Below are 16,063 nucleotides of genomic sequence, written 5' to 3'. Positions count from 1 at the left end.
ACCTTTGCCTCACTGAGTATTATCTCCTCAGCCAGTGAGAGTCGGCTCCTGGAGCAGAGATGCCGTTTATCTGTTTCACCCCAGGGCTCGATAGTCTCATGCCTTCAGTTCAACTCAGCAAAGACCTGGCCAAGGGTTGGCTGTGGTCATGGCCAAGCAGGTCTGGGGCAGGTCTTTGGAGGGTGCTGGCCTGCCATCAGCAACAGCTTTACTGAAATGACTTGGAGGAGGGGTGGCTGGGAAGGACACGAGATGGGGGATGACGAGAAGCAGGATGATTCTCGCAGGATGGAGGGTTAAGGAGCTAAAAGGTGACAAGGGTAAATGCACAGTGTGTAGCTTGGGTTGCAGTCAGCCGCAGCCTGTGCTCAGCGGCTGGGCAGCAGTTCAGCTGGAGAAGACCTGCGGCTTTTAGCAGAGCCAGGGGCAAGGTGGGGAAGGTGGACGGAGGAGAGCTTTGCCTTTCTAGAGTAGTTGTTCCTAACCACAGGTGACACTTCTGATAAATGTGTGAGAGTCCTTTAGCAATGCCAGGGTTCACTAGAAGAGTCGAGTGGTCAGAAACCAAGACATGACTTGCCCTGCAAAGCCCTGCACCATAAAAAAACTACCCTGGCCCAAAAGCCAGCATTACTACACCCAGAAACACCCACAGAAGGGGATTGTTCTAAGCGTCAGAGCTGTCATAGTCCTGATGGAGGGCGTAACAAGGCAGTGACCCTGAGGAGTAGCAGGGGGCTTGCTGTGGTGCTTCTGACCCAGGCAGGGAATCAACCACATGTCGGGGGCCAACCTGCCTGGGCAGGTACTGGATCCAAGGAACTCTAAGTTCCCTTCTGGCTCCAAAAATCAACTGCCTCTAACTCAATTTCTAAAGCCTGGCCAGCAACTGACTTCCTGCACGTCGATGGTGTGACCCAGGTCTCCTGCAGTGTGCTCTGGGTCAGGCTGGGTAATGGGAGTGGAGCTGTGACTGTAAATGCCCCTCCCAGTCATCTGTGGGGACACACAGACAGCATGACAGGCCCTGCTGTTCCAGGGTCAGCTTGCAGAGCCCTGGGAGAGGGCATCCTCAGCTCAGCAAGGGACCTGCGGGATAATTAACTGGGACACTTGCTGGTCCTGACCACGTGCTCCTTCTGAGGCTGGTGCAGGGCAGACCGGACAGCTCCTCAGTGCCTGGTGACTTCTGGCAAGCCTGTCCCTCCTGCAATGCTGGACCTCTGGTGGCCCCATCCCTGTGCTGGTGGCCCAGCCTCCCTCAACTCCTGCCTCGATGGCCTGGGATGGCTCTGTCCCTGTCCAAGGGTGGGATCACCAGCCCTGTGACTTTCCTGAGCTCCTTCCAAGCCCTGGGTGTCTCTGGGTTTGCCTAACCCCTGCTTAGCAAAGAGGGAAGGTTCTGGATTTAGGAAGACTCACTTTCCACCAGAAGTCTAGAACATGAAGAAGAGACAGCCCTCCACGGAAGGGACTAAGCAGCCAGGCTGGGCAAGACCAGAGCTTTCAGCCTCAGTTTTGATGGGGGAGGAACAACACTTATCCATGGGGATTTAAGACATGACAGCTATATTTTTAGGAACGGTACCATCCTCCCAGCTGCTCAGGGGTCCACAATCCAGGTCTTCCACCTGAGGGGTGTTTCCAAGGAGACCTGGGGGCCTGAGGGGTGGCTGTCCAGTGCCCACCCAAGCAGGCCCTTGTACCACCCCTGATGGCCCAAGCCCACTCACCTGTGCGACAGAGTGGGTTTCATGGAGCTCATGGAGTTGAGGGGGGGCTGCATGGGGAGTTTCCCAGGGGGGTCGCTCTGGCGGCTCTTCTGATGTCGGAGCAGCAGCAGTCGGCCGAGCTCCTCGCACCAGGAAGACAGCAGGGCTGCAAGGAAGGACAAGATGGTCAGCGGGCTCCTCGGCCACCTCACCCTCTCAGACTGGGTGCCTCCGACGCTGGTTTTGCCCCCACCTTGGTGAGACACCAGGAGAGTCACTAAGCCTCCTTAGGAGGCCTCAGTGTTCTCACCTGCATAATGGGACTAACACCCCCGAAGAAAGGAGGCCTGAAAAGCCTCTGTTGCTGTAGGAGTAGATTACAGACAGGTCAGTTGTAACAGCAAAAAGGAGTGAGTCAAGACCACGGAGCAGACGGCAGAGGCGGCGCCAAGGGGAGACCGGAGAGGGAGGGAGGGGGCCAAACACAGACCTCGTGTGGGCCGAGGTTGGGAACTGCTGGCCAACCCCAGACATCTCAGTGAAGTCCACCCCCTCGGACTCTGAATAATTGGCTCAACATAGCTTCCCTCCGTGAGTGGGGCCCCAAATCACAAGGTTTAAAAAAATCCGGATTCTTCCTGGAACCTGTTGACAACCGCAGGAGTACCTGCAGGGTTCTCCCTGAAACTCCTCCCCGCAAAGTGCCTCTTTGCTGAGCATGGGTGCACCCACTTCTTGTCAGACCCGTGACTGGTCCCTGCACCACTAGGCACAGATGCTTGAAAGGACAAACGATTCTGAGGGCAGAGAGTGGCCTGGGGGTGGGGGGTGGGGGAACGAGCTAGAATCTGCCAGGGGCACCAAAGGCAGGAGCACGTGAGGGCTTAGCAGGGCCTCAGACACCAAGAGAAAAGCAACCAGAATGAACTGGGTGCTGGAGGAAGAATGCAACTTTCTTTCACCCTTAACTGTCCCAGTGTGGCCACCAGGGCCAAAAGCACCCCAAGGTCAGTGTTTCTAGCTAGTCCCTCCGAAGTGCATGTTTGAGCTAAGATTTGGGGACGGAGTCAGGAGCTAGGAAGCCTGGGCTGTCACCATCCTGCTGTGTGACCCTAAGGAGCTCACAGACCCTCTCTGGGCCTCAGTTTGCTGACAGGGAAAGAGAAGTAGGGACCCTTGCTCTGCCTTCCTCCAGTGCTGTGGTTAGGGGCGGCAGGGGAACTGCTGAGGCTGTGGAAACAAAGAGGTGGATCACACCCCAGCCAGGGTCCCACTCCTGCCGTGAGTACTTCAGCCAGACTGATCTGGTAGTTCTGGAAGGAGTCGACCGGGTGGGGTGGTCAGGAGCCTTTTGAACCAGGACTGTCTGGCCATTTGGAGGGAGCCCACTCCCTCACTCCCAGGGTCTCCCATCTGGACACTGTACAACATGATTCTGTGTCCTTTTCTCGAATCCACCCTGTGTGATCCAGGGTATCAGCTGTTATCTCCATTCTACAGAGAGCAGGCTGAAGCTTGGGCAGGTGAAGTTACTCGCCCACAGTAACCACAGCCAGAGAGGGGCAGAGACACAGACGGCGCCCCTGCTGTAGGCCCCGGTGCTGGAGCCCAAGGCTGGACCAGGGTGTGGGAGAGAAGGTGGTACCCTTCAGAAGGCAAAAATGAACCGGCCATGGTCTCCAGCTCCTCTGATTCAATGAGGAACCCTTTCAGCCTTGTTTGAATCACACCCTTTCCTGCACGTAGCAGTCACCCGGGGATGAGGTCCAGACACACGAGGCTCCGGACTGGCTGCACAGGGCTGCTGCTTTGGGTCACCCAGATCCTGCAGAGGCTCCCCCATCAGCGCCCGTCCCTGAGAGGTAGGGCTGGGGACCCTCTGAGACAGACCCTGCCGGGCTCTGACCCCTGCCCATGGGCCAGGCAAGCTCTTTAAGGAGTGTGGAATGAGTAGGGCCCGGCATCTTGGAGAGCAGTGGGTTCCTTCCTGCCCCTCACCAGACAGGCAGGGGCCAGGAGGCAGCTTTGAGGATCAGCAGGAGAACCCTGTCCATCCAGTCCTGCTGCGAGCTGGCCGGGAGGTAGGCGTCCACAATCTCAGGGGCCTGCTGGGGTCTGAAGGGCAAAGGAAGGACAGTGGCTCTTGTGGGAACAGGGTGGGGTGTTGAGGGGCCCCGCCAGCACTGCTGGGTGCGTCTGCCCGGCCTGTGTAGTGCGTGAAGATGCTCAGCCAAGGAGGCAGTGAGGCTGAGATTCAGCCTGGGCTCCTCTCGAGAGGGCACCTGTTTCTCCCTCCAGGAGGGGGTGCCAATGGGTGAGCTGTGTCTTAAAAGCTGAGTCCTGTCCCTCTCTGTGGGCCACCCATGCCACCACCTGCACAGGGAGGAGGGTGCCAGAGAGGAGAGGCCCCACCCTGGCGTGTGTCTGCCCAGAAACCGTGGCACAACGCCCCTAATGCGGGCGCCCAGCACACATCTGCTGCAGCTGGAGGGGGAGGCAGCCTATTCAGAGAGGCTGAAACAAACAGAAATGAATTTCCAGATTGCTCCATTCTTCTCCAGGCCCCTAGTTACCGCTTCTTGTGCGGGGGGGCACCGGGCATCTGGAAACTCATTTGCACGCCAAGCACGAGGCCCGGCGGATCACAGCCATGGAAGGATTGCTCGGCTGCCAGCACAAAGGAGGGCCGCAGATGGTGCCGCCTGCTGCCCGCCCTGCCCACGGCCGCCCCTCTCAGCCCACGCTCCTCCGAAGGGCCCCCACGCCATGGGAGGGGTTGGGGGCACCACGGGGGCATTTGGAGCTTTCCTCCAATGTCACAAGCCACCCTTCTACTTGGTCAAGGACGGCCCTTGTCTTCCTACTGCTAGTGGAGTGGTTTTCCGTAAAGAGAATAAAGGGAGGCTGGTGGTGTAGTGTGGCCTGGCTGAGTAGGGTCTGGGATGCTGTGAGCAGATGTGATTAGGCAGCCAGGACACAGCACAGATGCCAGGGCAGCCACGTTCCTACCACTGAGAGGGAAAGGACAAGAAGTGAGGGAGGCACCACCCATCACCCCCTTGGCCTGAGCGGCTGGCTGTCTAGCACAGAGGCCACGCTGGCAGACACGTGGTGGACGGACACGGTGCAGGCTCTCCTCACGGTGTAAACCAACACAAGCCGTTCCCGTGCCAAGGCAAATGCTGGTTAATGGTAACATGCAGGAATTTGCAACCAAAAAAATCAGAGACCCAGGAGGACCCACAGGCAAACGCAGGTGGGGTGGGTGTCCAGGTGTGCACCTGTGTGTGCCTGGGTCTGAGCTGTGTGTACACGGGTGAGCCAAGCGTGCCTCTTTGATGAGGCAGCACTAGTGCCTACACCACCCGGGGGAGGGGAAGAGAGGGGACAATGGCGGGCAGGCTGTGGGAAGCAGGCACTAAGGGCCCTGGCTCTTGAGTTCCACAGATGGGGCTTGAATCGTGCCCTAACACTCCCTAGCTGGGAGATTCCACACAGGCTGCTCCACTGCTTGGAGCTCAGTTTCCCCATCTGTGAAGAGGGCTTAACAGAAGCTGCCCACATCAGAGTGGAGGTGAGCTGTAAATTAGAGCTGTCAATCAACCGCATGGGAATCCAAGCAGAAGCTAAAAGGGAGGGAGGGTGGGTGGGGGACCAAAGGACCCTGTAACTCAAAGTAGCCCCAGAAGAGCAAGCCCTCAATCACACACCTACCACTGCATCACACGGCCCCCGCAGAGCTGGTGAGGCACGGACTCCACAAGCCACCCCAGCTCGGTCTCCACCAACCTTGTGACACCTGGAGCAAGGCACCTAAACTCTCGTGCCTCAGTTTCCTCATCCCTAAAATGGGGTGATGGTAATTCTACTTCCCATTTCACAGAGCAGCTGTAAGGATGTGCTGAATTACCACCATGACGTACAGGAACAGCACCAGGCACATAGTAGGTGCTATACATGGGTTTGCTACAATGACAGTATTATTGACCTTGGTTGGTAGATGAGTGACCAACAGGATGGCCTTGGTGTCTCTGTCCGCTTCTGACCACACCGTAGCAGCCCTGAGGGGTTGGTGGAAGGGAAAGAGGATTCCAGCCGGGAGAAGACATGACTGGCTGACCTCTCATGTTCCCATTGCGTGCACATGTCTTTGTAGCTTATCCAGGAAGCTGCAAGGGACACTGGGGTTCCATGGACTTAAGCAACTAAATCTTCTGTCAGCAGCACGTGTCTTACCGTTGAGGCCATACCGTGGTGTGATTGGTGGTGTGTTCTTCCTTCCCAGCGGTACATAACATAGTGGTGTGTGTGACAATGGGGAGCACCTTCTGTTAACGGGATCCAGTAGACAAGGGGCCCCCGCCTCAGAGGATGCTACGATAAGGCAGCACGAACAGGGGGCTGAGAATCAGGAGGGTCAAAGGATTCAGGTCTGAAGGAGGGCACCGAGGGAGAGCTGAGTTCCCGAAACTGCTCCCCAAGATCTCTCTGGCTGGTCCCCCTGCAGCTGGCCGCTACCACCAGTGTCCTTTAGGGACAAGAAAAAGGAAACCAGATGCAGGAATGAGGGCAGGTCTGGACTGGAGCCCTGGGGGCATCCTGGTTGTGGCTTGTCCCAGATGTGCCTTCCCTAGAAACAGTGACAGGCCCTGCATTTGCCTCTACCTGCAGCTCCTGGCAGAAGGGATGCCCAGGATGGGCTGACCAGATGAACTAGTGTGGGGCTGCTAGTCTGATCTGAGAGAGGTGGCGGAAGGAAGAGGCTGCACTGCTGGGTTTGGGAACTGCCTGGGCTCCAGGTAGGGAGGGTGGAGCTGCATTCTCCAGGCCAGGCGAGTAACCAGAGGACAATGAGCCAGTTGGGGGTAAAAGGGAAGCAGAGGCTGGGGTCTGGGAGTTGGAGCATCAAAGGAGCAGACAAGCTCACCCGGGCACATGCGAAAAGCGGCCCCTTGCTAGGTTGGACTTGGGCTTGAAAAAGAGCCAAAAACCAGAGGCAGCCATGTGCCCCCCCCCCCGCAAAAATAAAAGGCGTTCATTCCTTTTGGAGGCAAGCAAGGGGAGATTCATACAGCAAAAGGCCGGGATATTCATTTCTGGTAAGATCTGGGAATCAGGAAGGGTTGGGAGCAGCTGTGGGAGGGTCGAGGAGGATGAAAAGCTGTCTGGGGAGGAGGGTACAGAGACCTGGATATAAGGGCCAAGCAGGAGAATTATCAAATGCACTGCAGCCTGGGGAAGCTACATGCAAAATGAAACAAAGGCATATTAAGTATCAAAGAGCATCTTAGCAGCTGAAAGGCTGTGGAAGAACAGAGGCATGTGTGAGAGCGTGAGTGTGTGTGTGTGAGGGGGGAGGGAGGGGGGAGGGCTCTGAGATCCAGTGATGGGGCAGGACTCAGGGGTACCCAGGAGGCGAGTCTGCGAGGCAGCAGCCTCTCAAACCATGCCCTGGGGGAGAGGGGAGGAAGATTCAGGCAGAGCGAGGCAGAAAGAGCTTCCAGGAGCACACAAATGGGGTTCGCTGTTCAATGAAATACACTAACGACGCATTTTCAAATGCTTTCATACCATCAGTTTACTACATCCATACAAGACCTCTGAAGTGGTCCCCTTTCCCATCACAGGCGAGTCAGGGCAGAAGAACCAGTCTTCCACACTGGGCACCCCCTTCCCCTCTGTTCCCTCCCGACACATCTGAGTTCCTATTCTCATACCCATGAGAATCCCCAGGAGCACCTCAAGCCACCTTGGGAGGATGGGCACCACCTGTTCCCCCCTGCCACACCCATGGGTCATCGCAGCCTGATTATCTTTGCAGCCTGTCCCCTCTGCTTCTTGCCGGTTCCAATCACCTTCTGCAGCCTTGTCCTTTCTCTCCTGAATTATGATGCGCCCCATCATTTATCTCAGTCACCAATCTCGCCTCCTGCCAACCTGCACTCCACAAGGCGGCCAGAGGAATTTTTCCACAAATGGATTCTGTTCACCTCTTTCCAATGTGTCCCCAGAGGCTGCCCAGGGCCTGGTAGACGGGAGATGCTCAAAGGATGCTGAAATGAGTGAGAGAGCTGGGCTACCCAGGGGAAAGCCAAGATGTTCTAGAGCGAGAGCATGAACCCTGAGGGCCATGATGAGATTTGAGGGGTTCACTTCTGCAATCCTGGCACCAGCACAGGCTACGCAGCCAACACAACTAACGGACTGAAACGAATCACAGCTACATAAGCTGACGGGAAGGAGACGGGAGAGATGGACAGACACTGCGCACGCTGCATCTGAAACCCAGACGACCAGGGAAATACCTGTGACCTGGCACCCTGTGGCTTTTAAACCTGCCAGCAGCTCCCCACTCCTCAGGGGTGGAGCCCTGGCCCCAGGGGCATTACCCCAAATGGACTCCTATCACCATGTGTCTAGGATGGTGCTGTCATCAAATAAAATCTATAACCCAGACAAGTGACACCTGTTTTGTGACATGCACACCCAGTGGTGGGTCACTCCAAAATGGGGAATGAAAGGTAAGCAGTTTACAGAAATAATATCTATTCGTATAACTTGGAAGGCCAGCCGTGGCCTTCCTCTGCTGGTGGGTTGGCACTGGTCGTGTCGCTGTGTCCGTCATGTGGGGGCTGGCAGAGGAGGGCCTCCTTAGAGCATCTCACCCAGCGCTCTCTGGAGACGCTGCTGCTTGTCCTCCTGCCTCGCAGACCAGGCCACACCCTCCTACCCTCTGACTTTCCTCTTTCATCTCCCCAAACACGGGGTCCTGCCTGGGACCATTTCTCAGGGAAGTGTGGGGTTCAGAGACAGTGAAGACTCCTGCCTGCGCTTGAGGACCAGGGTTCCACTCCTCAGATCCGTGCAGAGAAAGGGAGGAGTGATGAGTACCGGGGACGGAAGGGCAAAGGGGTTGTTGAGATGACCTGGCTGGTTGAGAGGCCTGGGCTGGTCTCTCCATCTCATCTGTAAAGTGGGGAGACAATAAGAGGAACCTCTGCTCACAGACCTGGCATGAGGAGCCCAAAGATGAAGAAAGAGCCCAAGTTTTAAATCACAGAGATGATGAGAGATGGCAAGTCTTGTGTGAGTCTCAGCTGGAAACTCAGAAGTTACAAAATGCCCACTATCTCCTGCCTCTGGAAGGCAGAGTGGCCAAGAGCATAGATTCCAGCCAGACCACCTGAGTTCAAGTCCCAGCTCAGCCACTTAGCAGCTGTGTGACCTTGGATAACTCACTTAACCTCTCTGTGCTCTGGTTTTCCCTTTGGTAAAATGGGATACAAATCATATAATAATACTATAAAAATATAAATAATAAATATTACCTACCTCCTAAGTTGTCATGAGGACTAAACAAGCTGATAGACATAAAATGCCAGTACAACGCCTGGCATATAGGAAGGGCTGTAAGAATAAATTGTTACTGTTTCTATTGTTATTATCAATTATGAGGCTTCTGCATCCTCATCTATATACTGTTGCTCAAATAAAATACAGTTTCTTTCACTCGTCTCCAAGAGGCTCACAAAAATGCTTATATGCCTTGGGCCCAGCCTTACACCACCGCCTTCACACCAGGCGCCCTTTGGGTGGGCAGTGTTGCTCCCTAGCAGTCCAGCAGTGCCCTGACCCAGTGTTTTCTCCTGCCAGACACCCTGGATTGGACACACCCAGGCCCCCATGAAACTGAGCCCCAGCAGCTGCTCACTTTGACTCAGCTCAGGTGGCCAGTCTGGGCAGACCCCTCCTTCCTCAAGAGTGCCTGGGTGGCAGGCAGACCCTTGGCCCCTCCTCAGCCCCCACGCCCTCGTGTGTCCTGCAGGAGGTGGGACAAGGGCCAAGGTCAGGAATCTTGCTCCGAGCCGTGACCCGCGAGAACAGAGCTACCCATGGATTACCATCTGCCCATCCTCCTCTGTGGGCCCACCACTGCTCGGTGCCCCAGAAATAGACAAAAGGGCCCCCTCCCTGCCTGTTCCTTCAGGTCATCTCCTCCCAGGAAACAGCACAGAAGGCACGTGACTGTGAAGGGTCAGAGCCAGGGGCAAAGAATCAGAGCCTGTGGGCTGGGGCAGTGGCTGCTTGGCCTCAGATCAGGTATCTGCCCTGTGTGGCCACTGACCCAGTGAGGCAGCCTGTGCCATGTGTGCATCTGTGCAATGGGGTGACAGCACCCTGCTATGCACAGAGAGGACCTAATGGGGTCATGGGGGTGGACAGACAGGCCTTTAGTTTTCCCAACAGCCTGGCACCCTTTGCCTCACTGGAGTCTCACAACCCCCAGCGAGGGGCTGGCCAAGGATGAGGCTGTTTTATGAATCAGAAATGGAGGCCCAAGAGGAGATGATTCAACCACAGTCACACCACAGGACAGCGGCTGTGCAGCTGGTCTGGGATGGTTTCCCTTCCTCCCCAACAAGTCAGTGATCTCACCCATCTGAGAGCAAGCACATCCCAGGAGATGGCTCCGTGCCTCCCACCCACCCCCTCTCCCACAATCCACCACCACCCCAGCTCACTGTCCCTGGTCTGCTACCAACTTCCTGTGTGACTTCGGGCAACTTCCTTCCCTCTCTGGGCTGTATGTAAAAGAGGGGCGAGCATTTGTACTTTCTGAAGTCGGTGGCCCCAGGAGTCAGCCCTGGTCTCACATCAATGTCTCATCTCTTGGGGCTGAGGCCCACCCTGACCCCCTCGTAATCCCGCAGGTGCTGTGGGTGAAATGAGCTGTCCATCCTCATGCCTGGACCCTCCCCCTCCTCACCAGGGTGGGCTACAGGTGGAAGGGACTCCAGAGCTCTCACCTTGCCCAGGTGCCCTGTTTACTAAGGCCTTGAGCCGAGCCGGGAGTGGATCTGCTGAGGTCTGACAGCCGACGTGAGCAGGACCCAGGTGTGATGGGGCCCCGCAGGTGGGCAGGAGGGGAGGACTCTGCACCCTGAGCTTCTGGGGCCACAGAGGGATTAGAACTATAGGAAACATTGTCCCTGGGGGGGTCGCAGGATGGACTTTAGTGGCCTTGACGGCCGACCTCTGGAACAGAAAGCCAGAGATGTTCTCCTTGGGGGGAAATCTTGTCCTGCTGCAAAACAGTCATATCATTGCACTCCCAGCAGCAGCAGCAGCACACGGTCCTGAGTTTCAACTACTTCCGGCTTTTCTAGATCATTCGCACTTTGCCCCCTGCTCTGTCATCTCTCATCACCGTGGCTAAGAAAGTCAAAGCAAGGAGGGATCGCCTGCTGGCCCTTTGGCCGCAAGTGACTCTGTCTCTCTCCATCTCCACCCACTCCCCTTATCCCCGCTCCCTCAGGCCCCACGTGCAGGTGGCTGACCCAGTGAGTGGCAAGTGGTCCCATCCCAGGACTCGCAGGGAGGCTCACAGCCTGCCCCACCCAGCCCTACCTGCTTCCCCGCGCTGGGCAGATCCTGCCATCTCAGGTCCTGCGGTTCAGCCTGGCAGGAGAGGGCCTCTGGGCCGTTCCCTTCCTCCAGTGTTCCCACCCCTTCTCCCCAAGGGCTGTCCGGGTTGGCAGGAGCTGAGTGTCTCCAGGCCTGTGAACTCACCCTGGGAACTGAACTCTAGGGAACCTTGAGGCCGGCAGGGCTGATTCCCAAACCAGTTTGGCTGTCCCTCAACCTTGTGGAGCAGGATGTTTGGACCCAAGAGGAGACGTCAGACAGGTTGAGCCTGTCTGTGGACTTTAGGAAAATCCCAGCCTGGAAAATTCTCTGTCCACCTCACACTACCCTCTAGGCCTTCCTGGATAACTCAAATTCAAATGAAAAGACACTCAAAACAAGCTCAAGGGCTGCTTTCATCAGAAAGAGAATGCCCCTTTCTTCTTGGGGCTGCCACTCAGTCCTGCTAGCCTGAGGGACAGGCCTGGACAGAGGCACCCACCAAAGAGCGGCCCTGTGTACTACACCCCCATGAGGGGCCGCTCACACACCCCTGGCCCCCTGGCTCTCAGAAGCCACCTGGTGGCGGTGAAGTCACAGCCCCCATCTTAGAGATGAGGGGCAAGCACAGAGAAGCTAGGACACACCAGAGCTTGCAGCAGGCCAGAACCAAGGCAGGACATCTCCTGCCTGAGATGTTTGCTGGCAGTGGGGCAGGCGTGCAGAGCTAGACCACCTAAGCTGAAATTATGCAGCATTCGTAGCCAAGCAAGTGTTCTGGAGAGGGGAGGGGCCCTGAGCCACTCACAGCAGATTGAGGCCTCTGTGCACCCGAACCCCATATTCACAGGTTCCAACAGGACAGACTTCTTTGGCTACCCATGGATGGACCAGAATAATCATGGCAGGGAGTCTCCCTACCTCCATCTCGCTCAAGGCAGCACTGGAGCAGGATGGAGATCTGCAGGCCCAGGGTGGTGAGGATGATCGCCCCCAGCCACCACAGGCCCTGGGATGACACTCCTAGTGCACCTGCAAGACAAGACCTGCTCCACACCAGCCCGCCTGCAGGCCCCAGAGCCGTGCCCCCAGGAACCTGAGCTCACGCTCCTCATTCCAGCAGGCCACCTGGCCAGTCGGTTCTCTTCTACACGGACAGCTTGCCCAGGGGTTAAACACCACTGCTGTTGCTTGCTCTCAGGAAGCCCGAGGGGTAAGGAGGGGTTACGGGGATCAACTTCTTCCCTGCGTAATTTACTTTTCTGAGGCTTCCCAGCTGGGTACTCACAGTTTGGCTGTGTCCTCCTGCTCCCAGCAAAAGAAGGAGAGGTCAGCGCGAGGCCGGGCCCCTCCCAAGGTCAAGCAGACCCCCGAGACCAAACACACAACTGTCCACCTTTGTGGACAGCAAGAGGGCTGTGAGTCTGAGCGCTAGGAGCCCTTGCTGAGCACTCGCTCCATCCGCTCCAGCCACTATGTCCAATCTCAGGCCCTTGCCTCTTCCCGTGGGAGCCAGGAGCCCGTGTCAAACCCGGGACTCTTAAATGGCAGTTTCCTTGCACCCAGCCTGAGCTCAGGGAGCCAGGGTAGATTGTCCCAGGTCTGAGCCTTGGGGAGGTACCGATCAGTTCCAGGGCACTTTCTTTCTATAAAGTAACCACCAGGAAAGCTTCCCAGCCCTAAAGAGTGGCTTGCCGTGGTGACAAGGGCAGGAGGGAGATTTGCGGCAGGCAGCACTTTGCTGGGTGACCCTTGATTACTGCGAGTTGGGTTCGGGTCACTTACTGCTCTTTAAGAAAGAGCAGATTCAGGAAAAACCTGCTAATGGGACCCCCAGCTCTCCTGCCTCCAACCATCTGGACCCCAGCCTACCCCCTCCTTCTCCTGGCTGAGAGACCTGATTGACCTCCAAGAATCTCAGGCTCCCAGTGCAACAAACACTGACTGTGATTCCTTCTCCCCACTCCAGGCTTGTCAGGCCTGAGCACCAGGCAAGTGGCTGAGAGGTGGAGGCAGGGCTCTGAGCCAGCTCAAGTCACTCTGCAAATTAGGTAGGTCTTTAAGCTCAGGGGCACAAGACCTGGACCCATGGGTGGCACTTGGTGGCAGATTCAGATGCTCCTTCCTGACCCCGTAAGGTGGGAGATGACAACCTTCTAGTGGGTTCCTTACCCAAAATTGTGTTGCAGGGTTTTCTCTCCTATCTGTTTATCCAGCAAAATCACCCGATTGCCCGCACATTTCACATTTCTATTCTATTAGCCTCCTGATTGGTCACTCCACTCCTTTTCTGAGAAACCCGGAGTGTGGATGTTCGATGGAGCCCTGGAAACCCCCCACGCCTGGCTGTCACGACCCTTCCAGGTGCCCAGCAGGGGATGACCTGGCTGCCCCGGATGCCAGACTGGCCTTCATTCCTCCCACCGGGCTCTCCCTCTAAACTGCAGGGGCCCTGGATGCATCTTAAGAGTCTATTTTTCATTCTTTTAGCACACGATCTATACTTGTTTTATTTATGTATTGGTAGACACCATTTGAAGAAAACCTGACATAGAGACTGAATTTATAGAACACTTCGAGGGGGAGGGGGCAGGAAATGAGAGATTTTTTCTTCTCTTTGCAGAAGCTCCTTTACATGATGAAATGATTCTGTGAGGTTTCTTTAAATATCCAGCTGCCTTGTTGCAATGAAAATAAGAATCATTTATAAGAATTCCATTTACATCTAGTGCTTCCTTGGCTGCACCTGTTACTCAGAGTGTAACACACCTGGGTGATGTCTGGGTGACTGTGGCCCGGGTGGTGAAGTCCCAGGGAAAGAATGAAGCACCTGGGTTTCCAGGCCAGGGGTTTCTCAATCTTGTCTGTGCATTAGAAGCATCTGGAAAGCTTGTTCAAATCCAGAGTGCTGGGCCTCACTCCCAGTGGGGTTTCTGATTCGGTGGGTCTGGGGTGGAGCTGAAAGAATTTGCATTTCTAACCAGTTCCCAGGTGATGCTGCTGGTCTGGGGACCCCACTTTGAGAACCACTTCTCTAGACTGAGGGGTGAAGCTCAGCTGCCATTTGCTGCATGAAAGGAGGGGGAAGGGACCACTCTTCCCTCTCCCCTTCATGCAAGCTCTCAGGCCAGGAGTCCTGTGTGCCTGGCAGATGGTCTCCGACACCGCTGCTAACTTCCCCGGATCTTTATGTTCAAGGCTCTGGAGGTTTGACCCCCTGACTGTTCCTGGCAGTGGTCCAGGGGAAAGAACACTGGACAGGGAGTCAGGAGTGGGTGAGCCCGGTTTGATCTACTGTGGGAACCATGCAATCTTGAGCAAGACCCTGGCAGCTATGTGCACCTCAGTTTCTTCACCTGCATGTAAACCTACCTCACCCAGCTGCTCTAAAGGTGTAATGAGGCAAACCTGACAGTGACTCCTGCAGACAACTTGATTTAGGCCAGGCACTGTTCTGAGCACTTTGCATGCACCATCTCATTCAGGCCAACACTCTAGGAGGTAACTTCTACTGCCTCCTCATAACCATTTCCGGCTCCACCACTCACCAGTGTGTGAGCTGTGTGGCCCTGAGCCCTCTCTGCCTTGAGGCCTGCCTCACAGTGGCTGTAAAAACTGAGCTGGATCCTGCAGGGCTCAGCATCCCTGTGGCTCTCAGGAAGCAGCCCCAGGGCAGCTCCAAGTAGGCAGGCGGGGACAGACAGAGGCCTGGGCCATCTGCAGTTCAGGCTGGCTCCCTGTTTCTCTCCCAGAGCAGCTGGGGGAGGGAGCCGTCATTTGTTTAGGCCTCTGCAGTGTTTAATCACCACGCAGCCCTCCCTCCCTCCCTCCCTCCTCCTGCTCCAGTGCCTGCTCTCTCCCTGCAGGAAAGCGCTCTCTCTGCCTTCTGCCTCTGAGGGAGGCCATGAAAAATTAACACAGCACCCAGAGAGAAGGAGACACCGGGGCAGGGAGGGGCGACAGAGCCAGGTTACCAGCTGGGAAGGACCAGCCGAGCAGGCACCAGTTGGGCAAGCTGGATCCCGAGGGGGCTCTGAAGGGCCCACGGGTCAAACAACTAACCACCCAGCAGGCCACAGGGCCTTGGATGGCCGTCAGCCTGGGGGTCCAGAGCAAATCCACCTGCCTCTCAGGGAGCTAGAATGCAGGGTCTGGGCCTTTCTGGGGTCCTGAGCCCTTGGAGAATCTGAGGACAGTGACAGATTCTCTGCCTCTGGTCTGCGGTGGGCCGGGTCATGCAGGGACATGCCCAGGGGAAGGTCAAGTGAGGCCAGGCAGAAACTGGACACACTCCTTTTCTCTGTTCATTTTCCTGACAGTCCTGGGATGGCAGGATCACTACCCCATCTTCCAGGAGGAAACTGGCTCTCAGAGAGGTTAAGGAACCTGCCCAAAGACAACCAGCCAAAACAATCAACAGAACGGGACCGACTTATTTTTAATTAATAAAACAACTTTTATTTACCTAAGTAATGTGCAAATAGCTCCTTTAGAAAGCTAACATTTCAGCTAGAGACCAGAAGTGGGATGAGGGCCCACATTTGCCAGCCTCCAAACCCGTAGTTTTTCTATTATATCTGATGATTCCACCTCACTGTTACATTTCGCCGCCCTCCCTTCTTGACTTTTCAACAGTGACTTTTGAAGAAGTAATGTGTGCGTGTGATTAAAAATACACAGAAGTAGAAAAAAGGTATGTCTTCAAGAATGTGGTCTCCCCTCCCCAAGTCTTATGGCTCAGTCCCTGCCACCAGGGTAATCACACTAGTGGCTTTGGTTTTCCTTCCAGAGTGATTCCCTCACTTTCACGCATCACGGTCTTTGCAACATCTGCCTGGAAGGTTCCTGCCCTGGATATCCCCGTCGTTCAGTTCTCTCCATCTAGTCCTTATTCCTTACTCAGAGGGCTTCCCTGACCTTTCCAGTGTGTAGATGGCAACACCGCC

The 16,063-nt window shown here is 55.9% G+C and overlaps 1 protein-coding gene across 8 annotated transcripts in view; it reads right to left on the bottom strand.

Annotated features, from left to right (window-relative positions):
* Nucleotides 1-16,063, bottom strand: part of ZMIZ1 (zinc finger MIZ-type containing 1) — a 228,790-nt gene that overhangs the window by 32,677 nt on the left and 180,050 nt on the right. For 7 of the 8 annotated variants that reach the window (XM_074374304.1, XM_074374299.1, XM_074374300.1 and 4 more), the window contains one exon: nt 1,734-1,878. In XM_074374304.1, coding sequence (XP_074230405.1) covers nt 1,734-1,878 — 145 coding nt within the window. Of the gene's footprint in view, nt 1-1,733; nt 1,879-11,120; nt 11,167-16,063 lie in introns of those variants that run through there. The other variant, XM_074374303.1, reaches the window with a different exon arrangement.

Source organism: Camelus bactrianus, chromosome 11, assembly GCF_048773025.1.
Source record: "Camelus bactrianus isolate YW-2024 breed Bactrian camel chromosome 11, ASM4877302v1, whole genome shotgun sequence".
NCBI lineage: Eukaryota > Metazoa > Chordata > Mammalia > Artiodactyla > Camelidae > Camelus > Camelus bactrianus.
Note: the sequence above shows the minus strand (reverse complement) of the source record. Positions and strands in the feature narration are given on the sequence as shown.